Genomic DNA, 26,579 nt, shown 5'->3' with positions numbered 1-26,579 from the left:
TTGGTAATATATAATATTTTATTAAAGCATTTTCGCACGGAACATCATTCCAACAGACATCTCAATAACAACGGATCAATTGATTTAATACATAATACATAAGGTAATAGATTTAATTATACGTTATTTGGAATTATGGAATAGTCATCCTTCGGATGCTTAATGTGATACAGTTTAAGTTCATGGAATAAGTCTCGCTATTAGTCTACCTTTCAAGGAATATAGTATTCAATAGTGTTATAGCATTGCTGAGTAAATATTTCATCTGTTTTCTCTCTTTCTTCGTAATAATAATTTCTACAATAGATATAGATTTATTTTACTTAACCCATATACTGATAAGTTGCACATACAGGCTCCGATACCCTGGAATGTGGGGTTTGCATTGCTAGTTTTTGTAAATGACATGCCCGGCACATTAGTCTCCCGTCTAGTGGATAACACCTCTTATCCGGCTCGTCCGTTAACTGCATGCCGCACTCCTCGCAAATATAACAGTCTACATGAAAGTCTTTATCCATTGATACGACACGTACAGTTTCTTCGGTGCCCTCGACCGGAGTGATGCCTGTGATAAATGAAACGGTAAAAACTTGTACTATGGAAGTTTGGTACTTGTCACGTGCTAGTCAACACTACTAAATAAAATATTATGGACAGAATAGCGGGAGAAGGATATATATCGGAAGTTCGATTGTTTATAGGACTATTTTCAAAAAACCCAAATTTATCGACAAAAAATTCAAATTATCAGCTAACGGCTATTTAGTTAATGATTTACGAGTTTTTCCGAGTGGGTAACTAGTTGGAAAACGTGCTGCACTATCAGCGAGGTTTTGCTTAGTAAGAAGTAAGAATACTGTTGTCTTTGGGCCACTTTCGTCAAGATACAGCGTGTTTTCATTGTAAATGCGACAAAAGATGATTGCGAAAAAACGAAGCATGGCGAAACATTGCCACTGACTCGTACCATGACTGGATCCCAATTGCTGGTTCCGGTCCAAGTAAGGGGGAAATTGAACCTTCTTTTGCTAAAGCATTCAACATGTCATTTCCCTCTACACCATAATGACCGGGTACCCAGATTAATTCCACCGTATTGAATCTAGAAATAGAGTTCAATTGGTTTCTGCGTTCCTGAACGATTTTTGAAGTGGTCAAAGGACTCCTCGAAGCCTTCAATGCAGCTTGACGGTCGCTACAGATCACAACGCGCCTGCCCATCAACCGGTCATCAAACACCCAGGTTGTTGAACTTAGGATCGCATACATTTCAGCTTGAAAGATCGTTACATTTTATCCCAAGGGAAAGGTCCATTGCTCGTTTTTATTTGCGAGGTAAACTCCTGCTCCAGAACCCTGCTTTTTTTTCGAGTCGAGTCGAAGAAGACGTCATTATATCCTAACACGCATTTTTCTAGTTCGCCCCAGTTTTCTCTTCGATTCAAGATAACTTTATTTCTTCTACTGAATAGGAGGCATTGCGAAAATTGGATTCAGTTCTCCTAACAAATCTGCCAGTGATCTGTGCCTCTCACGTCCAGTGTTTCCCCATAGATCTGATCAAAGGCTGCAAATTGAGTAATGTATTTAGAGCTGCGCCCGAATGTCGTGTTTATGGTATCGGTAATACTCAAATACACAGTTCTTTGCAGTGTGGCTATTTTACAACGAAAACTCTTTTATTTCATTTGAACCCACCACATTACGGATTTATAAGCAAACATCGGTATAATGATAGCAACATATATCCACATTACTACCCATTCCCATGTCAAAGGCAAAGGTTTGCGTACACATCTCATAAGCTGTGAGGGCTCGTTTCACTTTTACCACTACATGTTTGTTCCAAAGAAGCTTCTTGTCTAGAATAATTCTAAAATATTTCACTTCTTCGGAGAGTTGATGGGTTGTACCTCACATCTCATCCCCCTCCTTTTTGCACTTACGTTGTTACGTAGCGATCAACCCCATTTCAGCACACAGCAATCTCTGCGTTAGCATAGCATAGATCCACTTAATTAAAGTTTCATCAACACCATGCTCTCTGGCATCATCGCAGAGCTTTTGAAAAGACGAACAGTCAAACGCCCTTTTAATGTCTACAAACACCCAATCGCGTACTCACCTTTCAGAGCTGCATCCTCTATCATTGAAACCAAAGAGTAAAGAGCAGATTCACAGGACTTTCTACGCTGGTAAGTATGTTGATTTTCATTTACTGGATGCAACCTTATTGCCTTCTCACGAATGTCACGCTCGACCAGGCTCTCCAGATATTTCAGCGAAAATGATATTAAGCTGTTTTGTCTGAAGATCTTTCAATTTGAATAGTTGTCTTTCCCAGGCTTAGTCTTCAGACGTAGACCTTAAACTTCTGCTAAGAGGTAGGCACGTAGCCCAAAGCAATCCTTGAAAAATATTTCTTAGAAGTTGCTCTAAATGTTCTATATCCTCATTTAGCATCACTGCCATCCATGTCAGGTGATTGGAAGTGTCCAAAGGATTGTATAGCGGCTCTCACGGCTCTTTCATTGGTGAGAACCGCTCTCGCAGTGTCCAAATTTCCCTTGCAATACATTCGTGTTGAAAGGTTTACAGAAAGCACCAATTCTCTCCCTATCACCTCTGCCTTCCAAGTTAGTCTTTATAGACTCAACTCTGGAGTTCGTGAAAGTTCCATCCGGTTTTCTAAGAGACTCCAACTTGACAGATTCATGTTTTTTAAGGACTTTATACAGCCTAGAAGCCTTCCTTTCTATTTCCAATTCCTCTCAGTATGCTCTAAAGGAAGTTCACTTCGAACTTTTTAGAACCCTCTTGTATCTTCGCTGTGAATTTCGGAAGATTAACCAGTCTTCATTCTCATTGCTTTTGCAAGCACGATTCAGAAGTCGTCTGATTGATTTCCTGAGTTTTTGCAGTTCTGTGTTCCACCATGGAACCGTTTTATCGCTTTGACCTCGGGAAACCTCGATTCAGAGGTTCCAATTGAACTTCTAGCGTCAAACGAGTCCTTAGTCGACCAGGGAGTTGCAATTTGTTGCCCGTAAGTTCATTGAATTTTGTCCAATCTGTTTTCCTAGCATTCCGTATTTGTATTACACACTGTTCGCCTGCAATAGTCAGACTAAATTCTAAGCAACAGGGACCCGAAGGTGAGTCTTCCTCTAGCATTCGCCAGTCTCTATTCGACTTTAACAACTTTATAGTGCAGAGTGTTAGGTCAATTATGAACGTAGCGGCGCACCCTACGTTCGCAGTCAGAAGACCAGCTGAAATGATACAATCAAATAGCTTCTCTCCTCTAGGATTGCATTTGCTACTGTTACAAAACTCCTGATCCCTTAGTTCTTACATCGGTGGTGGACACATAGAATCATAGAGTAAGTAAGCAGAGGCAACTACGACGTTTCTCCTCTTGTCATTAATCTGATTTTGTAAGTTGCCGCAACTAGGTCCTGGGGAGAGAATTGTCTCAGCGTAGTTGCATCTAATAACGGCACAGCAATGGGTACATGATTAAGTTTTCTCTTTTTTGGAATGTCTATTATCATCACAAATCAAATTAATAGGCATGCATGTGAAAAAAAAGATAAAAAAAAAACTGCTGGCAAAACCATTAACTTTTTTGGAGGCGAAAAGTCATGGAAATAAAATATTTTTCTTGGTCTTATTATTTACCACATTTTGAGTAAATTTCAGAGTGAAGTTTAGGAGAACCATTTTTCGCAAACTCCCACAACATTTTGCGTAGATACTTTTGTTGTTTTTATCTAAGCAAACCTGGAATAGTAGCCCATTGCCGCTAGTGAGATTTGAACTGTGACGTTCCGTACGATAGCCTAGTGTTGTAACCACTGCGCTACTCGGAATACATAGTGGGAATGCTAACTGATTATTGCAGGCTAGCTTATCACTTGGGGATTTCTGTGAGAAGATTAATGAAAGCTTCTTACATATTCTGCAACAATATCCAACTATTTTTCGTCAAAGAAGATAACCTTCAAAAACGCCTGGTCCATATTCAAAATGTGGAGTTTCTTTTAATTCTTGGTTGAAGCACCTGCAGATTCGTTCTGTATCATAAATATAAATAGACGGGTCACCGACAAGAAGTTAGAATTTGCTTAAAGCATCGTTCCGTTTATTCGTCAAGCATAAATCTAATGGAGAACCTTTAATTAATCATACTTTGCTGAATTTAGAGCAACGAAATACATCATCATAACATTAGTGACTTTAAACCAGCAGTATTCCCAGTGCGGAACCCTACCTAAAGTGGTCATACAGTTATGAAACTGTTGAGTTTCCCAAAATTACCACCTTCTTATTGTTTTATCTAAAAAATGTTATATAATGTCAGGTTTCGGAAGGCCCTTTTACAAGAATAAAAAATTGCATTAAGCCTAGATTACAACGAAAAGTGGGACCAGCCAAATCCAAGATGGTTCGATAATTATGAAAAGCACCGTATTTATGAAGCCAATAAAAACAAAATCGAAAAGAAGCTCTACTTTATACGTGCCCGACCAATCTGAGTTACACTACTTCCAAATTAAAATCAACCAGAAATTACCTTTTCCACAGCTAGCGCACTTCGGTGCAAACATTCGGTGATAATCATTGACACAATATATCTTATGATCGACATCGACTGTAAATGGGACGCCATCGAGACATTCATTACAAATACAGCACCGAAAACAACCGGGATGATATGACTTTCCCATGGCTTGCAATATCTACATGTAAGCAGAAATCGAGTATGATACAACCTCATTCACAATAAAACCACAAAATTACCATTTCCATTATAAGATGACCACATATTGCACATTTCTCTGCTGTTTGTTGAAAACCTGAATACTGTGGCAGGATTCATAGAAAAATAGATTCGAGGAAACAATATAAAAACGAAAACTTTTTACCATATAGTCCTCCTCGCAATATACACGCCCGTGGACGTTATAAAATGCTTTCCCTCGGAGGGCTCGTCCGCAAGAGCAGCATATAAAGCAGTTCGTGTGATAGAGATTGCCCATGGCTTGGCAAGCCTGTCCCGCACCGGTGACTTTATCTCCGCATGTATGACATATGCCTAAATTAATATTGTAGCATTACTTATTTTCGAAGTCCGGTAAAAGCAATATACTAAATTGGGAAACAATATTCGAGTATTCTTACCGAAATATTCCCCTTGCTCTTCGCTTCGTTCAATCTCCTCTTCTAATTGCCGGGTTAATTCTTCAATTTTTCTTTCAGCCTCAGTCGGTCCAGCTGGTCTTGGTGGGGTTACATTGTAAGGAAGTAAATTTTTTGCGATTCCTTCGAAATAGGCAACATCAATACCAGAGGGGTTAACTGGAAAATTTGAACTTACGTTTACTTGAACCACTTCCAACGCTTGATTGAGATGGAGTTGGCGAAATCGCAACCGGTGGAATTGAATTTGGTGGTAATGTAGGCTTTAATTGATCACTTGGTAGAGCTGGTGGTGGTTTTATTTCAGCGTAAATGGAACGTTGGGCATTAGATGCTTGTGATGGTGTACTACTCCGTGGACGAGATGCTTCTGCAGACGCTTCCTGCTTTTTCTTTAATGTGCTACCAGTCATGCAAACGTAGTCCGAACTATTAATATCATCTATATAATTTGGATTTAGCGAAATATTCATCCTCGGCGGCATAGTTTGCATGGAATAATTAGATTTCTCCTGCAAAAAGTCTTCACATAATTTAGGAAGTCGCATTAAGTTCAATTCAGCTTACGTTAGAGTTACGAGTGGTTTGATAGTCGTTATACGTATTGATCTGATGATTATTTGGCAGTGATAAGTTCCTAAATCGTTGTGCTGGCATGGTACTCAAAGGACTCCCTCGAAGCGATTGATTTGATGCACTTCTTTGATGTTGCGGAGATGGTAGGACATACGCATTTTCCGTTAAATCTGCATCTTTTGAATGTGATGAAATTTGCGATGGTAATTCAACTGGTTGATAAATGGTTTCAGTTGCAGGAGATGCTTGTGGTTGCGCTCGTTGACCTAAAGTATAAGCAAACGTTACATATTTACATAGGTCTTACTTGTGATAAATTATATCTATATATATTGGATTCTATTAGTTATAACACTCTATCTTTAATAGCATCAAATAAAGGACTTATAAGAGTCAAGTCATCCAGGAGGTCATTACTTTCTAAATGATATGATGATGATGATGATATTTTCCTCAAATATATGTAAAAATTATTTTCAAATAACTCTCAAGAATATTTGTCAATAGGAGGTATGAATTTTATTTTCGTATAACACAAGTTGTTTGTTTCGAATAAAACAATGTGTTAGTTTTCATTTTATAAAGTGGGGTTCAGGTTTTTCCTAAGTTTATGTGTTTTTCGAAGACAGTTATTTAATTGAATATAGATCTGGAGTTCAAAATTTTATAATCCTTCGCTGTACACATCAAAGCAGGTAAGTAAGCAGTCGAGAAAAGTGATTTTCATTGAAAGGGAAGGTAAAAGGTGGCCCAAAATAAATTACCCAATGTTCTGAGTGAAGAAATCAAAATTATTTAGACCTCGCATTTATAATCGACAACGGTTTCGCCGAAGACCCAACAGACACTGCCTCACATCGGCCTTGGGAGCAGCATGACCAAAATTGTTGCCAGGTGTTGTTTGCCGCCTTATATACAATTCATAACACGATGTCTTTATAAAAACTTGGATTCTAGCCCAGAACACAGGAGTCCGTGGGCCAAAAACAGAGAAAGAAAGTTTGTTACCAACAGGCTCGGTCTGCGATCAAGTGGATGGCACACTCAGGTATTCCTCCTAAACACAAACTTATTGCGTTTTGAAGATTGTGCCGGTAATTTTTCCTACATTTCTGGCGATAAGTTATGGAGTTCTTGGCATATTTTCTCCTTGAGGTGTTCCAATTCTAGTATGAGGAGCTCATTAGTTATGATTATCTAACGCTTAACGCTATTCTTGAAAAAAAAATGAAACGACACCTGCAGTATAAACTCCCCACAATACAGTGGTTTTGAGTGGATGTAATAGCACGATATCAATGATACAGGAATTGCTAGCAAGCCATAAATTAACATTTTGTTTATTCACGTTTCCACTAAGTTTGATTGGGCATCGTCACTAATGGGGAGTTTTCACAAAGAAATAAGCACTTCATTATTAAGACTCACGATGACATGAGCATACGTTAACTGGCAATAGTTGGTGGACTGTCTGCGCTTTGTGAAGCAACATCTTTAAATCATTAGTCAGAGATCACCTAGAAAGAGCCAACTTAATTTCTAAAAATTATTCCTTTTGCCAATAGGTTCATTCATTTCGGGTCACCTTGTACGTATACATGAGTTTCCGTTTGAAGTTAATTTGCAACAACGAGTTTGTATTAGTATTGTGTTACAAAAAAATGTCCATGGCTGAATTGAACTCAACATTTCTGAGACAAATCATTTGAGATTTGGACTTATTAGCACGACACACAATAAAAAGATGTTATTGTCCATTAAGGCACCCTCCGGATAAGACCAATGGAGAATTTTATCCATAACAAGAAGATATAAAATATACGGCAAGATGCGACTCTGGTGAACTCCGCTTTGGACACCAAAGTCCTCTGAGATTTTTTCTCTCTATGTTGCATGCAACATTTTGTGCCGTCATATGTCGCTCTGATAATGGCTAGTAATTTCTCCGAAATATCCTGTGAAGAGCACAGAACTAATTCCTCCGAAGAATTTTTGGCCCGGTACAAGAAGAAAGACGATTCGGCAGACTCTATAACGATGAAATCTATGAGCGATCCCACGACCGTTTGGTTATGGATAAAATCCGACTCAGCAGATTGCGGTAGACGGGTCACCTAATCCGTATGGGTGAGGATGATCCTTTTTTAGGTAGGGTAGGTGAATGCGTTTACTAACAGAATGCTAGACTCTTGCAAAGGTACGCCGTCGAAGGACCAATTCTGTTGCTATACATTACTTCCAGCTAGTCCACACGTTCTTCCGGCTTAGAGAACTTTCGTTAGGAAATTCATTTCACCAAACGGGAGGGAAGAGAAGGAAGTGAGTTTTTAGTTCAAGGAACTTCTCGTCATCCGGTTTCTCTACCGGCCGAGTTCAATTTTTTTCTCAACATGAAGAACCCGACCTTAGCACACAACGCGGCTCCATCGGCCAGCGCACTTCCGTATCCCTCTGACAACGTTGTCTGGAGAGAATTTCTCTGTATCTGCATGCAGCTGCTGACGAAACCCATTCCACTTTCCACAAGAGAAAAAGATGTGATCGGTTTCGTTCACCACTCCATTGCAGAACTCAAAACCAAGAGATCGTATCTTCCCAATCGATGCATATAAGACTGAAAAATCTCCATGTCCACTTAAAAACTGAATAAGGAAATAATCAATCTGACCATACTTTCGATTCAGCCAGACATCTAATGTGTCGATGAACCGCGTAGTTCTTGATCCATTTTGCCATGAGAGCTACCACTGGGTTAGTGTGCATCACAGTTCTTCATGAACGATCGCCTCTCTTAAGTCTTCCACCTTACGGCTGTTCATTTGCAACGAGGGCAACACGTATCAATCCCGCGATCAACATCACAGCAGGTTCTGAGACGGTGCGATAGGCAGACGCCACTCGCTAAACTTTCCGCCTCTGCACCTTTCCAAGGTGCTTACGACAAGGTTATCAGTCCATACTTTTGACTGTAGAGCAGAACAGACTGTATTGCTCCCATAAAAAGATGTCTTCTGGTAGATACAGGACGCTTCCAAAAGTAATGCAATTAAATTTCCCGCGCCCGGAGTGAGATCGAACTACTTGGAGAAGTGGAGTGCGGGGACTGTAACCTTTGCCTTTGAGGCGGTCTCAGTGCTCTTCAAACTTAGGAAGCGACAGGACGTCAGTTATTGTAAACCTCTGCGCACCGACCATGTCAAGCAAAAAACGATCAAGCAACGTTATGGGACACTGTTTTGTGCTAAACTGAAAATATCTCTTGAGAAGACTAACAAAATGATTTGTGGGGCTCCCGGGGAATCTGCTCTTGCCCACTCTTCTGCTCCCCCTGTGCAACGCATTGAAATTCAACCTTGTTTTTTGGACAACGTCATCATTCCTAATGAAACCTCGCCTGTTCAATACGACCCAGAAGTAAAACGGCACAGTCCCCCAAGCCGAAAAACGCAAGAATAAGCAAATCAAAAGTGAAAATAATGCCCACTGTCTTTTTCGACATAAAGCAGCTTGTTCCTAAAAGACAGACAATTAACGCTGCCTACTACGTAGATGTGCTCGAAAAACTCCGGAAAAGGATCATCAGGACGAGAAAAGGCATCTTCGCTACCTGTAAACTCTATTACGCCAATGCGCCTTGCAACCACGCACTTCTAGTCCGCGAGTTCCTAACAAAAATTTGTAAAGGCCCAAAGACAGTACTTTGAAGAATTTTAAGTGATCGTGCAAATCTATTCAATAAATTACTTTAAAACATAATTGCGTTCCTTTTGGAACGCATCCCATATAAGGCCGAAACTCCCACTGCAGCCTTGTCCGCTGCTGCTTTGATTTGCTCGAAGAAGCTAATCTTCACGACTAGCATTAAATTAAACGGATAGACTTTCTAGTCTATCCGCTGATCGATATGGGACACAGAGATTCTCTTTCTGCTCAAGATGACTACTTCGATTTTTCCAGCGTTCCATGAGTAATCATCCATCCATCCATGCGTCTGTTTAACAGTGCGTCCGGCAATAAGTGCCGCAACATCATCTGCCTAACCGACCAGGTGCCACTCAAAAATTGACATTATGGAATCAACCCGAGGCAAAGTTAGCCTTCGTTTTGTTGGAACGATGCGGTTGGCAATAAGAATTCGTCGAGCTTGTCGCACAAGAAATACGACATTCAAGATTATTTCTGCCCTCTGTTCACTTCTTTGTGCAGTATTAGGGGTCAACATAGTTGCTTTGGTGCTATTTTTATTCTGACATCTTCAGGGAGACTGTGCTACAATTTCACAAACACACGACGAACACAAACATGTACCGACTGTCACGCTGTGTTATAGTGATCACAAATCGATGATTCTGACAGGAACTGAGGACATCGCACCTGAGCTCTGGAAAGCGAAGAGCTGGAAACCAACAATGTGGCTCAGTGTGTTCTTCAATCGGGTTATTGAGGAAGGTAGAACACCATATGACTGGCAAGAAAGTATCACAGTAAAAAGAAAGGCAGTCCAACAAAATGTTCCATTTAAAGTCCAATCCGGTTGCTATCCCATAAAATTAAGATTTTATAATGCATTCTTGACAACCGTATTCACAAAATCGTTCAAATAACCGTGAATCAACCCAGGTTTGTCGATTACTCATGGAGAAACACCGTGAGAAATATCACACCCTTTACATTGCTTTTCTGCGTCTGGAGAAAATGTTTAACCGTGTGCAACATTAACTTATCTAGTACCAGAGCAACTTATGCACTGGGTTCAATTGCTCTATCACGATCTGAAAAGTAAAGTTCGAAGTGTGGCGGGTATATGAAAACCGCTTCATATCTCTGTCGGTGTTCATCAAAGAAGCGCCCTCTCACCACTCCTCTTTGTTCTTGTTGTGAACATTATCACACGGAACATCAAACATCCAGCGCCCTATACATTTCTTTATAAAAATGATGTGTTTCTAATGTCTCATAGCAAAAAACTGAATCTGAATAAAACAGAATTTTCGTCGACCGCTCCCAATGAAACAAGCACTATCACTGTCAGTCGCATTGACTTGCCCAGAAGTGAGCGATTTAAATATCTCGGGTTAATGCTATCTGCCAATGGAGAACTGCATTATGAAATTGCTTCACGCATTAGCACATCCTGGGAGAAGTGGCCTTCTTTGTGATCAATGTATCAAACGAACGTCTATCTAAAATCTAAAATTTACCGCAATGTCGTCCGTCTTGTGGCCCTCTATGGTTCTGAGCGTTAGCCATCTATAAAAGACAATAAACGGTGTCTTCCGGTAATGGAGACGAAGATGTTACATTGGACTAGTGGCGTGACACGCCTTGATCACATCCGAAATGAAAATTTCCTCGATCGAGATGGGGTTGCACCGATCGTGGAAAAATTACGAGAGAGGCGTCTTGGATGGTATCGTCATGTAATTAGCGCTAACGAGAATTCACTTGCCAAGATTAGTCTGAACATCGAAGTCGATGGTAAGCGACCAAAAGGCTGGAAACAAGGGTGGCTTGCTATGGTGAATGGTGATTTGAAAGCTTTGAGAGTGCATGCAGATCTGGCTTTTGATAGAACAAAATTACGCAACCAATCATAACGAGCCAAGTCCGCTCGTGAAGGGGACAAACGTTAAACAAAAAGAATTAAACGAAAGAAAATCAAAGTACATTAACTTCACAAATAAAAAAGAGAATCCAGCTAAAATCATCATAAACGGACAAGACGTTCCACAGGCGAGCCATGTTAACTATCTAAATATGGCACTTAATGTTAAGCTCAGCTGAAAAAGACTCATCCAGACGCAGATATATGCACCGGTTGTTGGAAAGGAATTCCCAGCCGACCGACGATAACCAGTTGCTAATTTACAAGCAGATCCTAAGACCCATGTGAACGTAATGCATCCAGCTTTGCGACTGTGCAAAGAATCAAATCTGAAGGTCGTACAAACGTTATAGAAAAAAAAGTGCTTAAAAGCATAGCAGACGCTCCCTGGTTCATTCGTAATAAGGATCCGCATAGGGATCTGAAAGTACAGTGAATTCAAGCAATTAAACATAGCCACCGACTACGCTCCCATAATAAAAATTGGTTGATATTTCTAATATGATGAGACGGAACAGCCAGTTCCTCAGCGAACCCAACCAAAGTGCTGGGGTTGACGACAGGGACAGGGTCTTCTCCCAATAAAAGCGAAACTCAAATATGTAAAGAAAGCTGCTGGATCTGGGAATCTCAATCGTAGCTTGGCGAGAGGTGATTCTAGTGGATAAAAATCGTATACTCCGGGAACGTGTACCCTGGGGTTAGTCTACCTCCCTTTTTTTTTTTAAAAAAAGAAAACCTTTAGAAATCAGGCCGCTACTAGCACGAGAAGATAATCTCTTGCGAGGGGCACATGAGCCCTGTAGAGCGGCGATATACGGGAAGAGTTTTTTTGATTTGCCCTGGCAATAAATTTTAGGTTTAACACGTCTTTCCATTAAAAGACATTTCAAAATAAACATTGGTTTTTGAATTAGCATGATTATGAAAAAGGAAGGGATCGAACACTAGTCGAACAAGCGAGAGTTCGCTTTTTAAAATCAAAAGCTCGAGAATTCGATAAGAAGAGCCCTAGTGCCATAACAGGCTGGAAAGAGCAGCAAGTTATATTTTTCGTGTCACGTCAATCATATTGCGTTTCCGACTCTGATCTAAGAGAATTGAAGGTAACCTGATTGGTCACTAATTTTCACTTTCTTACTTCAGAACGTATTGTATTATTACTGTTGTGTTATTTCAGAACGAAAATATTGCATGAGTCACTTTGCTATCGGACTTACCTCACTTTTGGCGTCATCTTAGGAATGACGCACTTGCTTTCGCCTAATCACAACCAAATTTGCATTTTAAATACGAATAAATTTTGAATCTTTGATGCCGCAACAACATCAATGATATAACATTCACCTCTCCCTATGCGAATCATCAAGTATTTAAACATGTTTAAGTGAAAAATCCCGTGATCATCAGAAGAGTTAAAAGAACACTTGGAAAGCATTCAGAAGCATTTTGTACTTTTGGGAAGTTTACCTCAGCTTGCTCCGCGCGTTGGTTGGGAAGCTTGCCGTGGACTACTAAGAAGTTTTTCATAGTGAAAAATAATTGAGTTGCTATGTAAATAGAGACTAGAGGGACCTATTGGCGACTATGTCTGTGATTGCTGTTTGGAGAATAGTAGAATGACTCGAACGATGGGGAAAAGTATAGACAGAAAACATTTGGTAAGAGTAGGTCTTAATATATTCTGAAAGTGATACCGGAACATACCTGAATGCGATACAACAACGTTTTCATAGATCGGTGCCGAATCAACTTCAGGAAGTGGGGTGTGCGCATATCGCCCCGCCGCCGTTGGTACCATCTGAACAGTCTTATTTGATCCCTGCGGGACTTGTGGTTGTGCTCGTTTATTGCTAGAGTCGAAATGCGAATAAAACTCTAAATTTTCATAAACGGGACCGTTATTCACTTCATACATCCTACTCTGTCCCGGCATGTTGCCCTGTTGCAACCGAATCGGTGAGACCGGTCCACCGCTACCGCTACGGGCAGCAAACTGACTACTTAACTGTCTTGAATGTGCTAAATTTCCCAAATTATTCCGATCGTAGTATTTATGATCAGAGTAAGCAATGCGCGATGCCCCTGGGACATTGTCCTGGCGATAGGAGTCTGCAGAGCGGCGAGCACCGTCTTGTGTGATGTGCATTCGTTGCATCAAAACTTCATAATCAGATTCCTCCGTTGTTTGTCCTTTTTGTGAAGACATTTTTACTGCAAGGTGTAGCCGACCTATTGGAAGTAGAAGAACGTTCTCGGGGCAAAAGAAAAAAACGGGCCTCAGAACGGGCTCTTTCAAGGTGGTTTTAGGGGCGATTTGCTATCATAATTTTCATTATTTCACACGAACACTTTTCATCGCACCAAACCAAAGAGAAATTAGTCCCAGTTAACAAAAATAGTGCAACAATAATGTGGATTTATATTCAAAACAAAACTCGGAAAGCGCACGGCAACAAAGGCGATCCACAACAGTGAGTAAACTCTTTTGACACTTCCGTCAGTTTCCCGGATTGAATTGACATCTGGGAGCGGTCGAATCTAGAATCCAATTGGTATAAGATAAGGAGCACTGCTTACAAGAAGTGCAACTGCGAGCCAAGAAATATTTCTCCATTCCACAAATTATTATAGGTCATTACAAATGATTGCATGTGCATCTTTCAGGTATCTTAGGAACAAACTTTAATCGCAGTCTAATTACATTTTATGTTATATTTATTCTATTGATATTACATGTCAAACGGACTTTTTACACTTGGCAATGCTAGAGTTCCATGTGGATATTTTGATTCCAAAAGTTTACTTGGAGTAGAGCTCAGACGTGATGGAGATGTTAACACTTTGTGATGCCATTTCTGTGAAGATTCTATCAGACAGAACGGTTCTAGCAAGTACAAATATACTGTGCATTACCATTACTATTTTTAATTATTTTATGGTAGGTGTCGGCAATGAATTACGAGCGTTTGAGGAAGGCTGTGATACCGGGATAACTCTGGAATGGAAGTTGAGGAACAAAATACACGGAATAGACTTCGATGGGAAGCAGATTTTAGTATATGGAGAGCGCGAGTTTATGGTGCTGGATTATGATGGGGTAATAAGATTGTTTTAATTATAATTGTTGAAACGTTAATGTTCTCATTTTGGTAAGGAATTCCAACTTTCATGCCGAGGCAAAATTTCAGACTGGATTAGTTGTGGAAAACTGCTAAGTGAATCTGTGAATCGGATCTGTTTGGTTACTGGGCACAGCAACGCGGTTGCTTTGAGAATATCCGAAAATAAAAATTCAGTTTCAGTAGAGAATCGATCTTCCTGCGTAGATAAGTCTACCATTTACTGCTCAACAATTGTAGGTAGTTCTTCCGAGGATTGTACGGTGTTTGGAGGTAAGTAGCAATATATAATGATTTTGATTATTTAAGAGTCGATATCCCTAAAAGCTGTCTGGTGTCCTGAGCTACGCTATCACTCCATCTCAGGCAGGGTCTGCCTCGTGTTCTTTTCCTACCATAGATATTGCCCTTATAGACTTTTCGGGCTGGATCATCCTCATCCATACGGATTAAATAACCCGCTTACCGAAACATATTGAAACGGATTTTATCCACAACCTGACGGTCATTGTGTCGCTCACAGATTTGTCATTATGTAGCCTACGAAATCGTCCACCCTCATGTAGGGGGCAAAAAATTCTTTGGAGGATGCTTCTCTCGAACGCGGCCAAAAATTCGCAATTCTTCTTGCTAAGTCTATACATGAGGACTGGCAGGATCATTGTCTTGTACAGTAAGAGCTTTGACCATATAGTGAGACGTTGAGCGGAACAGTTTTTTTAAGCTGAATTAAGCACTGTTGGCTGGCAACAACCGTGCGCGGATTTCATCATCATAGCTGTTATCGGTTGTGATTTTCGACCCTAGATAGGAGAAATTATCAACGGTTTCAAAGTTGTATTCTCCCATCCTTATTCTTCCTGTTTGACCAGCGTTGCCACCATATACTTTGTCTTGCGCTCATTAATGTGCAGCCCAAGATCTTCCGCCGCCTGCTCGATCTGGATGAAGGCAGTTTGTACGTCTCGGGTGGTTCTTCCCATGATGTCGATATCGTCAGCATAGGCCAGTAGTTGGGTGGACTTAAACAGGATCGTACTTCTTGCATTTACTTCAGCATCACGCATCACTTTCTCGAGGGCCAGGTTAAAGAGGACGCATGATAGGGCATCCCCTTTTCGTGGACCGTTGTTGATGTCGAATGATCTTGAGAGGGTATCAGTAGTTTTCGAAATATCGTTATTGGCATATTTAAACAAACGTTGGTAACTATGGAAAAGATAGCAATAGTACAATTTTTCAAAAGACTTGGTTCTCTAAGAAAAAATCGTTGGTAAGCAGCTAAACATTCCTCGACCAAAACGATTGCCAGGCAAGGACGATTGTTTTAATTTGGAGCCATTCTGGATGAAACCCTTCCCAAATGATATAGCTCTTTAAGGTGAAAGCTGAAACACAGTAAAAGACTGAGTGTGGTAAGAAGTTGCGAGAATCACTAAATTTCGAATCGAATCGAACAAACTGCCACCTTGTTCTTGTTTACCGATTTCCATCGAATGGGCGAGTTCCGCTCCAACCAAGGGGTTTCAGCGAGAGAACCCGTGGCGGGGCTACTCGATCTCGGTTAACTGGCGGACGTTCAAGGAGATCGTCTTGGGGTTACCACCAGCGTCCAGATATTTGAGGACCTCATAGGGGCCTTCGTATGGAAGCTATAGCGGTTTCCGGATGGCATCAGTGCGCACCAGAATGTGGATGCAAACTTCGAGTTCCCTAGGGGTGTAGACCGCTGACTGCGTGTGACCAGACAGCAAAGATCGCTTTCATTTGAGTATGGCCTCTCGTAGTAGGCGCAATAATCTGGTCTCTCCAAACCCATCTCTCCTGTTGAAGACCCTTCAGAGGTATCGCCTCAGGCGACCACGTAAACCAATGAATGATAGTGAAGCAATACTTCTAGCTGAGCAAGTGTAGTGTCTTCACATAAGATATATTTGATATGTAAATATTGTAAATCAAATATATGCATCTTATGACTGAACACGCACACTGTGCATCGCGTGGTCATCAATAAAATCATTGCATAACCATCAACTAAACAAAATATATCAGCAAAAGTCCATGAGGTACTTAAACTAGATCACCTAAACAGAATCGTGTATATCAATTGTTGTCGCCGCATGTACATTTTCCCATGGCTAATTATTTTAGGATTAAGTACTTTGCTGTATTTTCGTAGTGTAAGATTTTTAGGCTGGATCATCCTTGCAAGAAAAGATAGAGGACTGGAACGTGAGGTTATACTTGCGAATTAACCGTGGCAAATCTTAAATGAATAGCGTTTAAGATGGTGTCATCTCATTCGCTTAAAGCAAGACCCCTTTTCACTACCTTTTTAAAGAACTCTTCGTAGTTTTTTCGTTCTTCCCTAGCTCCGAGGAAGACGGGTTCTTTTCAGAGGAAACACACGTGCGCATTCGTGTACTGAAGGGTCGTATCCACCGGACTTCACAAGGCAGTTGTTCTACCAAATCGTTATAACTTTGACATGGTGGTCCTGACTGTATTCAGCATTTTTTACACGCAAAGAGTCTACAATTTCGAGGTGCATGGTGTGGAAGCACTTTGTCGACTTATTGAATACACCTACTCCCTTCCTAGTGTGCCTAGTGACTTTACACTTTTGGCATGCTATACACTCTCTGGAATTCGCGTCTTTGTTCATGGACGGCCAGAAATATTTGTTAGAGACTAGCCGGTTCGTTCTCCGAATGCCAGAGTGCCTAAGATCGTGCAACATCTGCGAGCCACTTCGGACACGCTGCTCCCAGGGCAGAGGTGAGGCAGCGTCTGACGATTTCCCGTCTTCGCCTAATATTTTTTAGTATTAACTTTTTCATTTAGGGGGCTAATATGGTTAGTGTTTCTGTCTGCTTGTTTATCGTTGTTTGCATTGTTCAGGCTAGTTGACGTTGGTGGTTGAAGCAATTATAATAGGTAAAATGTTTTCCTTCTGAGTTGGCTTGAAGGAGTTATAAGTATTTGCTGGATCGATATATAGAGTGTTGTCGCAAGGCTGGGCGGGATAGTTGATAATTGTTTTTGCATAGGAGTCGCCTGTTATTCGTGTAGTCGTTGTTATGGCATGTCTTTTTGTTGTTAAAAGCTGTTGGACTAGTCGTAAACTTCTTAAAGCAGGACCTGGGTATCCTATGATTTAGCCGCAAGTTTTACTAATTTCCAGGGAGGCTGGGTATCCTCTGTAATTAGCCGTTAAGTTTCCTTTGCAATTACTGCGTTTTTCTTATCAACATCGTTTTTTTTTTCATCTGGGATTCGCTTGTTGGATGTACATCGCCACAGGCGACACAGACCCTCTGCAGTTTGTAAAATTTTTGTGTTCCCACACTCCTGGCATCTTTGACACTAAATGAGGCTAGATTGTATCGTTTAAAGGGGTTCTCGATTTTATCTCTACAATGCAACAGATAACGAACGTTGCAGATGATGTAGGGTTTACCCTTCAACCATTAAATATGTTTATTGCGTTTAACCAAATTATGTGTTGTTTTGAACTCCAAGCCTTGGATTCTTAGCTCCTCGATGATGTCCTGGATGGTCGATTCATTTGGTCATAACCTTTAAACGCTTAGCACTTTTCAACTGATATATGCAAGCTGCTTGCTTCCTCAATGGTTTCCAGTTTGGTTTCTTTCATGCTGCCTCTTCGCAGATCGATAACCTAGAAACTATGCTTGCCCACTAGGACCTTAACTTTACTTTATAGAGTTGCATGATTATTTGATAGCAATAGGGGAACGCTTAGGTAATTAGTAGTTTTTTTGGCACAATTTTCCTCAATGCTGAAAAATTCTGCTGCTTGTAGAGTATAAAATCCCGCCGATTTTCAGGATTGCTCTGGATTTTGGCATCGCCTTAGCTCAGAAATGCCATACAATTATATTTCACTCCAAAGCTGCAACAAACAGTTTCTCTTCTCTCATTCAGAAATTAGAAAGAAGCCTGGAGAAGGGGGGGAGGGGGCATAGATTTATTTTTTTGAATAAATATACAAAAGCCAAGGAGTGCTGGGGTTATATAGCTCCTGCTTCCGACAATATCATGCATATATGTATGTACATATTATGTCATCTTGCTTACTAGAACGTGATAACTCGCTCATATGTAATATTATGTGCTTTACGGAATTTCTGGGGGTACTTAAAATACTTTGCATTTTGAGATTCAGTTTCATTTAAAAAGAAAACCCAAAAATGCAATATCACCTGTTGAATCTATAAACATTAAAGTTGATTCATTCCATATTGAAGTTTGTACATATTTTGCTCACACCGCACCTTATACATAACTATTTTACACAAATCTTAAAATAATCGCTTCGATAAACAAATGTGCACGGTGCAAGATTGCCCTATAAACGTACCTACCCACATTCGTACAATACTCATATTTGCTGCACTTGCAAAACAGAAAAGTACGCTATGCATGCAATAGACCGCACCAACAAGCGTTGGTCTCACCAATTGAGCCGGACTCGCTTCTTTTGTGAAGAGTCGACTCACTAACATCAATGGACTGAGCAGCACAATTCAGTCGTCTCACTCATGAGTTGCTTATCTCTATTAGTCGGTCATCCTGGAATAGTGGATTACATTGTGACGAATTTGCCTCGGATGATAGTACTCCAAGGGTACGGCGCAGTCATATATCAATGAAAACTTGAAGCTTTCAAGTGTAGTGGCGGTAACTATACATGTGCTGGCTCCATATAGCAGCAGCAGAGACACAGCATTGGCGTGGAAGGACCTCAACTTCATAATGTTGTTGAGATTTGCAATTTCGTGCTTGATTTTGCGAATCCTCGCAAATTGAATATTATCGCATAATGCCAGTCATGCAACAAAAGAAGCAGGAAAGGGTTGTGTCGTGGCTTGTTGAGATTTACCGGAGCTGCATCTCTTTAGGATACGTACTGCAATCCTGGAGGCGCGCACGAGTGGTTTTCACACCGAAAGCGGGCAGGCGCGGTCATGAGTCCGCGAAGGACTTTCGACCAATCAGCCTGATCCCTTTCGTGCTGAAGACCCTAGAACGCATCCTGAACATTCACTTAAGGACGATTATGGAGAGAACGCCTTTCTGTAAGTTCCAGCATGCCTACCTCAAAGGAAAACCCACAGAAACCGCCCTCCACGGGGTGATTGGCACGGTTGAGCGGTCGCTGCAGTACAAGCCCTATGCCCTTGCTGCCTTCTTGAATATAGAGGGAGCTTCAGTACCAACGCCATCAAGGAAGCCTTGACCGGTATCGGATAGGAGGGGTATCTCATGCATTGGATACGGCTGAATACCTGAATGAACAAAGATTGGTTCTTTCCTCTAATGTAAAGTATCTGGGTGTAATCCTGGAGCCTAAGCTAAATTGGAGATTGAACATAGAAGTGTGGGTTAAGAAGGCTTGTATAGCCTTCTATGCCTGCAAGAGAACCTTTGCAGAGAAATGGGGTCTCCGGCCGAGGATGGTTCTCTGGATGTACACCGCTGTAGTGCGTCTGATCCTGACGTACGGCTCTATTGTATGGTGGCAGGCTTTGAAGAAAAAATACAATAGAACGAAGCCTAACCAGCAACATCCTAGATGAAATACCTCGGGAAATCTAGGCATCCCCCATAGACTATGTCACACGCAAGCTGAACTTCACGAGAAACTTTGCTGTGGACCTTCCAACCAGGGCAAAGTGGAAGACCGGCGGCGTGTTGCAAGACTATGATAGAGTATTCTTTACGGACGGATCAAAGATAGCCTATGGAGTCGGCGCGGGGGTTTTCTCGAATACACACGGTGTATCCAAGTCGTATGGTCTCCCAGGTTTCGCCAGTGTATTCCAGGCGGAAGTACTGGCGATATTAGAAGTCTGTCGATGGCTGGAGGGTGATTCGAGCTCCAAGCGTAACATAGCCATTCTGACCGACAGCCAAGCGGCCATCAAGGCCTTGTACTGAACAACGACATCTTCCCGGCTAGTGCGGCAGTGCAGAGACGCACTTAACCGTCTGGGCGGCACTCTCAAGGTCACTCTCCTCTGGGTTTCCGGGCATAGGAACATAGAAAGGAATGAGCGGGTTGGTTGACAGATTGGTCAGGCAAGGCTCTGCTCTTGGCAGTCCCTCGGCGAATACAGTCGGTGTTCCGCTGGCGGCTGTCGGGAGCCGAGTCTACTCGCACTACCTAGCACCCGCGGGCCTGAGATGGCGAAGGCTTACAAGCTGTATCAAGTCAAGGGGATTTTGGCCCGCTCATAACATAGTTCGATCACGAGAGCTCCTGTGCCAGACGCGTGCAAATGCATTCAAGATTACGCCGGTCTGCACTGGGCACTGGCCATGGGGGGACCATGCCGCTAGGCTCGGCATACCCTACAACACGCATTGCCGAAGCTGCGGAGAAGGAAGAGAAACCCTCACGCACTTTCTCTGCGATTACCCAGTTCTGGCTAGAGACAGGCTGCGGACAATGGGTAAACCATTCTTTGGGGACCTCAGAGAGATTTGTAGCGGCAGGGTGGGAGAGCTGCTTTCCTTCGTGAATGCTACGGGCTGGCTCTGAAGATCCGAGCCGGCTGGAGTCTGATATTTTCAGAATAATCAAAATTCTCATTTATTTCTTTAGGAACTGCATTCGGTGAGCTAATAATTTGGAAGCCTCAGTTAAAAATACAGAACTGTAAGGCATTGAATCACGTACCAATTCTTCATCGAATTGCTTGTCATAACGTAAGTATTATATCATTGTCTACATTCGAATTTTTCGCGACTTCAAGTCCACTTTATAAAGTTCGAAATATTGCTTAACGTTATGTGGAGGTGTTTTAATGATTTTATTTTTCATTCCCTAGGGTGTCATATTTTCCATTGATGTCAGCCTTCGAAACCGATTGATAACAACCACCTCAGATGATCGATCCGTGAGGTTTTATTCTTTTTCACAAAATAACAAGGATTGCATATCAAGTGGATGGTCGAGTACCAATATTTCTCCACTTCGTAGTGTATACGGACACAATGCTCGAGTTTTTAAAGCAAAAATCATCGAGAAAGGTACAATGGAACTATATCATAGGCTTTTTAACAACAATAATAATTATAGATGGCATTCCTTTCATTTTATCTGCCGGTGAGGATTCGTATATTTGCATTTGGAACACTAGTGGCGATTTAATTTTCAAACGACGTCATCATTTCGGTGCAACGATTTGGAATTTTGATTACAATCCTCGAACGGAAATCTTATTTACAACTAGTAGCGATGGAAATGTTACTTCACATTCGATAGCTGACTATTTTTCACCAATTCAAACAAAAGAATTAAAGATTAGTTCGTTGGGGGGAGAATATTTATCCAAAATTCGGTTTATTAGACATGACTTGATCGTAGGAATTACGAACAAAAATAAGTTGGTATATCGGAAAAGTGATGATTGGGAAATTGTAAGTAATTTCCCAGGGTATAAGTGCACCTTGTTGGAGGTTTCGAAAGACCTCATGGCAACAGCTGGATATAAAATTGTAACCGTTTTCCAAGTCGATGTGAACAATAATTTTATCAAGAAATTCGAGGGAGAACTTGCTTCGAACATAATTCGTTCGTTTTGTTTCCTATCTCAGAATGAAATGTTGATTTGCGACGAGAAAGGAGCTTGCAAGTATAGCAACGATAATTTCTCAAGCTGTTTAGATATTGATATACCAATTAACAAAGAACCATGGATAACAGCTGCATTAAAGCATGGTACAATTTTGGTTTTAAGTAATCGTCAGGGAAATCTGTTTGTGTATAAAAGGGAAGGTGATAAATTTCATTTTAAATCAACAATAAAACATCTTCATGGTCACTTGGGTGTTACATACATGTGCCTTAAAAATGATCTAATGGACGATTGTTTTATTAGAACTGCTGGACATGATAGTACAATCAAAACCTTAAAAATCAATAAAACATCAGGAGTCGTTTCAGTTGTTTTTACAGAAACTGTTCCAATAGCTTGGGTGGAAAAGTTTCACGAAATTGGTATATCAAAACGTAACTATATAATTGGTTTCAATGATAATCACTTTGTTATTTGGGAATCCAAGGCGGATGTTGTGTTCCAAGTTTCATGTGGAGGTGGTCATCGATGCTGGGATCTTATAATCGATGAGGAACGCAATTTTATCCAATTAATATTTATAAAGAATCGACTTTTATACACGACAGTTTCGAAATTGTGTTCGAATATTTCAAATAGATTCAAAATGCCGTACTATTCGTGGCACAACAAATCATGTAATATTATCAATTCGCTGCCCATAAGTGATCGAAGTTTTCTGTTAGTTTCAGGGGGTGAGGATAACTTACTAAAGTTTTCTAAATTCACAGTGGATCAGCCTAAAGATATTTGTCTACTTCAAAATATTTCTCTGCACGTTTCAAGCATAAAAGGGATTGAAATAATTAGGGAAAAAAATAAATTAATTATATTCTCCTGTGGTGGCCGCGCGCAGATTTGCGTCACCGAATACAATATTGATACAGAAAGTGTAGAAGAACGTGCTCAGTTCATGCTGAAATCGACTGATTTTGAACGAAAATTCCAAAGAAATACCCAGGAAGTAGACTTTGATCCCGAAACAAGATTCATGAGCATTGCCGCTGTTAACATTTCAGGAAGCTATGATCTATACTTGGGATGCTCTGATGGGTTTCTGAGAAAGTTTTCATATAAAGATGGTGAATTTAGGTTATGTGATGCGGTGTTTTATAACCGTTGCATTCTTCATGTTCGTACCATAGTTTTAGGTTCACAAAAGTATTTAATATCAGCTGCCACAGATGGTTGTATCTGCTTGTGGGAAGTGAATACGTTTAATGAAAAAGAAGAACCTGTTTTTAAGATTAGGCACCATGAAAGTGGGGCGAATTCTTTAGATATAAGCGTCAAAGATAATAACAAAGTTTTATTTGTTACTGGTGGAGATGATCAGGACGTTGTAGTCTCAGACGTTGAGGTAAATAGTGGACATTTTCAAGTTAATTTTACCAAACATTTTAGTATACACACAGCACAGGTAAATGGGGTGAAAATTTCAGAATGTACAAAATATCTTTATACGACTAGTGTAGATCAAACTATTTGCAAGACTAATTTATTTACGATGGAATTGGAAAAAAAAATCACAAATTGTATTGCTGATGTGAAAGGGCTAAATTTATTGAATGTCGATAGTTGTGATTATTGTTTGGTCTATGGTTGGGGAGTGCAAATTTGTAAGTTGTGATTATATTTTGAAAATAAATCAATGGTAAAAGTGAAAAGTATTTTATTCAAACATTTTTCGATGTAATATGTTATTTTTGACGAAATTAAGCTTGGTTTTAACTTTGGTGGAAGCTCCAGATTATACAAAAAGTCCGTGTTTTGCTGACTATGTGCGATAACCTGTTCCTTCTTTTGTTGGTTTTGGTTGTTTGAGGCGAAGACACTCTGGCTTTATGGATGTTATGGGTTGCTCAATGTCAAATAATATCTCTTTGGAGAATAGCACTTCGTCATGGAATTGATCATCGTGTATATGGCATAAACGCAGGCTACGTAGCGTTCGTATTTTTTGCCGTTGGAATGCTGTTTTTTTTAGCTTCAAGGGATTGAATTTACGCTCTTTAAAGGTTTTGTGTGAAAACCTTATAAAAAACCGTTTCAATATCTGTCTGTGAAGCTATCGTTACGAAATTTAAAAATTTTGGGCTGAAACCGCTACAACAAATTAATGGTGCTGATGATTGTTTGTGGCGCATCCAAAAAAAATTGTTGATTTTTCGCCTCTTTGCGCTGTTTTCAGGCGAGTGTTCTATAGAAATGTATTTCCAGGTATTTAATCTGATTGGGATATAGCAATGTTGGCAACCTTCACTTGAGAATATTATTACCAAATATTCTGCAAAGGTGGCTCTGTGGTGATTACCCCGCTAACAGGAAAACCCGCCGTGTAGATAAAATACGTTATTGGACGGAGTAAACTCTCTGGGAAACTCCTGCTCTAATTATACGTTGCTCATTGAAAATATCTTTGTATTCCAACTGGGGTGCTCAGAGGTGGCGGTGAGGAATCCTGTCGGCCAAACCAAAACCAAGTGGCCGAGGAGAACCTCCATAGTGGTGGCACCGGGAGACGCTGTACTCACCTTGGCTTGCCGGCCGTGATGCAGTAAGCGAATGCTCCAAAGGCCTAATCAGCGTGATCAGACCCGGGTCTGCACGGGGACTCATCTGAAGTGGCAAATTGGTCACGAAACATCACCAGGGGTATACTGGTATCATGGGAACCGATATAGTCCCTGGACTCTCATACTTCGGGTGAACTCCTGTTGTATGTGGGTACAGTTCGGTTATTTGCGGTTGGCCCCCTAATGAGAGCTTCATGGGGGTTGTTGGTTATGCTCTAGCGAGAAGAGACTTTCGGGTCTCGGTGTGATGTTGCATTTCAACACGGGTGCCGTACTCCTTAGTTCGGTAGAGATTTAGGTATGTCTTGCATTCACCAGTATGAATGCTAAGCCATTCACTTGGTATAGACTGGTACCGTTGTTGCTTGTCTCAGCGGGGCTCTGATTGTTGTCACAAAATCAATCCGTGTCTTAAGAAGACCGTGGGATTAAGTCGTCCAGGCAGGTGTTCACGTTAAAACCTCAAGGACTCACTGTACTCCAACTGGAATGTCAAATAGGGGAAACACAGAAACAAACCCCATCATCGCTTCGTTCACGAGATCTCCAACAATATCTTTGAGTCAAGCGAAAGAAAAAAAGGACATTAAGATGCCGTTTAACACCATCAGGCAAAGATTTGGAGAACCGACTTCTACGATTAGTAGTTGTTGGAAGCGAGTTTGGTCAAAAAAGTAGAAAAGATTTTGCAACGGACATTTAAATATCCAGTAAATGTCTATGTTTATGGACGCTTCACTCAGTAGGTAATCGGCACATTTTATACTTTCACAAAAAATCTCGACACAGAGTTCATGGTGAAATGATGTCATAAAGGATTGTTGAAGTCTGCCAGATTATTTTATTTTCCATATCCGAGTAGATGGATTCTGCAAGGGAATAACGATTCCGAGCATCGTCATTGATTATTAACCTTTCGGAAAAGCGGAAAATAGCATCCTCGTATTAGATTGGTCTTTTCAAAACCTAGACGCCAATGCGATATAAAATGTTAAAAGGCATTCGGTGTCTGGAAGTAACGTTGAAAAGAATATATTTTCAAAAAATCAAATTAGAATTCCCTTTTTTAAATTTTTTTGCCGTACATTTTCTTATTGGACAGACTCCAAGTCGTAGCTTGGTGCTCAACGAATGGATGTTCTGCTATACCACGTTTACCAAGCATAAATCTAATCGGGAACCTTTAGGCAATCAACGCTCGCCATATTTAAAACAATAACACGCAGTAGCATAACGTTAGTTATCTCTAGAGGACAGTTCCCCAACGCGGAATATCACCCTGCATTACACAAAACCTCGTTGATCCGGTAAGAAACTTAACTTAAAACTTATTCCCAATTCTGAAAAGCTTGCAGAGTATTAGTAAATATCTGTAAGTTCTTAATTTTGATTTTTCATCAATAAATTTATCGTTACTGAAGGTGATCCTATAGTTATGAAACGGTCGAATTTAAGATATTTATCATTTTCTCCTCTTCATACTTTTTTTAGTGTAGTGTTAATTATAACACAAATTGTTTATAAGTTTTGTTATAGCAGACCTTAATAAGCAACAGTAAAAGTAAGATGTTAACCTTGTTACTTGCATAATTAGCTGCAAGTGGGGAAATTAATCGAATTCAGAAAATTATGGTGAAAATATGAATCTGAGAAGTTGCTTGTTCTTTTTAAAGAAATCACATTCGGAAATCCGTGATCATAATTGTAAACCATTAAAGTTACTTCACTAAGGAAGCCTTCCTGTTATGCTTGCGTAATTTCCTGCACAGCGAATTAAGTATTTCTTTCCATTTATCACATCGCGTCTAGTACCTCCCTAAAATGAATAGGCGCACTGCACTATCGACAC

The 26,579-nt window shown here is 40.6% G+C and overlaps 2 protein-coding genes across 4 annotated transcripts; one reads left to right on the top strand and one right to left on the bottom strand.

Moving 5' to 3' along the window:
- Nucleotides 1–13,871, bottom strand: LOC119657029 (LIM domain-containing protein jub). Of its 2 annotated transcripts, XM_038063781.1 has the most exons (9): nucleotides 13,094–13,871; nucleotides 5,773–6,047; nucleotides 5,384–5,717; nucleotides 5,188–5,328; nucleotides 4,932–5,101; nucleotides 4,807–4,869; nucleotides 4,580–4,745; nucleotides 354–568; nucleotides 1–297 (listed from the first exon to the last, which is right to left on the bottom strand). In XM_038063781.1, the coding sequence occupies exons 1-9, from the start codon at nucleotides 13,593–13,595 to the stop codon at nucleotides 262–264; spliced, it is 1,902 nt and encodes a 633-aa protein (XP_037919709.1). In that variant the 5' UTR covers nucleotides 13,596–13,871; the 3' UTR covers nucleotides 1–261. The 2 variants fall into 2 exon arrangements, with proteins under 2 accessions (XP_037919709.1, XP_037919710.1); XM_038063782.1 differs by having other exon boundaries at nucleotides 1–568.
- Nucleotides 12,986–23,808, top strand: LOC119657028 (uncharacterized WD repeat-containing protein C1306.02). 2 transcript variants are annotated; one of them, XM_038063780.1, is made up of 7 exons: nucleotides 12,986–13,047; nucleotides 14,158–14,280; nucleotides 14,332–14,486; nucleotides 14,544–14,781; nucleotides 21,140–21,243; nucleotides 21,366–21,567; nucleotides 21,617–23,808. In XM_038063780.1, exons 2-7 carry the CDS (start codon nucleotides 14,214–14,216, stop codon nucleotides 23,782–23,784), a joined length of 2,934 nt encoding a protein of 977 aa, XP_037919708.1. In that variant the 5' UTR covers nucleotides 12,986–13,047; nucleotides 14,158–14,213; the 3' UTR covers nucleotides 23,785–23,808. The 2 variants fall into 2 exon arrangements, with proteins under 2 accessions (XP_037919708.1, XP_037919706.1); XM_038063778.1 differs by lacking the exon at nucleotides 12,986–13,047 and adding an exon at nucleotides 13,913–14,053.
- Nucleotides 23,809–26,579: the final 2,771 nt, after the last annotated feature.

The sequence above is a fragment of the Hermetia illucens genome, chromosome 5 (genome assembly GCF_905115235.1).
Source record: "Hermetia illucens chromosome 5, iHerIll2.2.curated.20191125, whole genome shotgun sequence".
NCBI lineage: Eukaryota > Metazoa > Arthropoda > Insecta > Diptera > Stratiomyidae > Hermetia > Hermetia illucens.
This window is presented reverse-complemented; position numbering and strand designations above follow the sequence as displayed.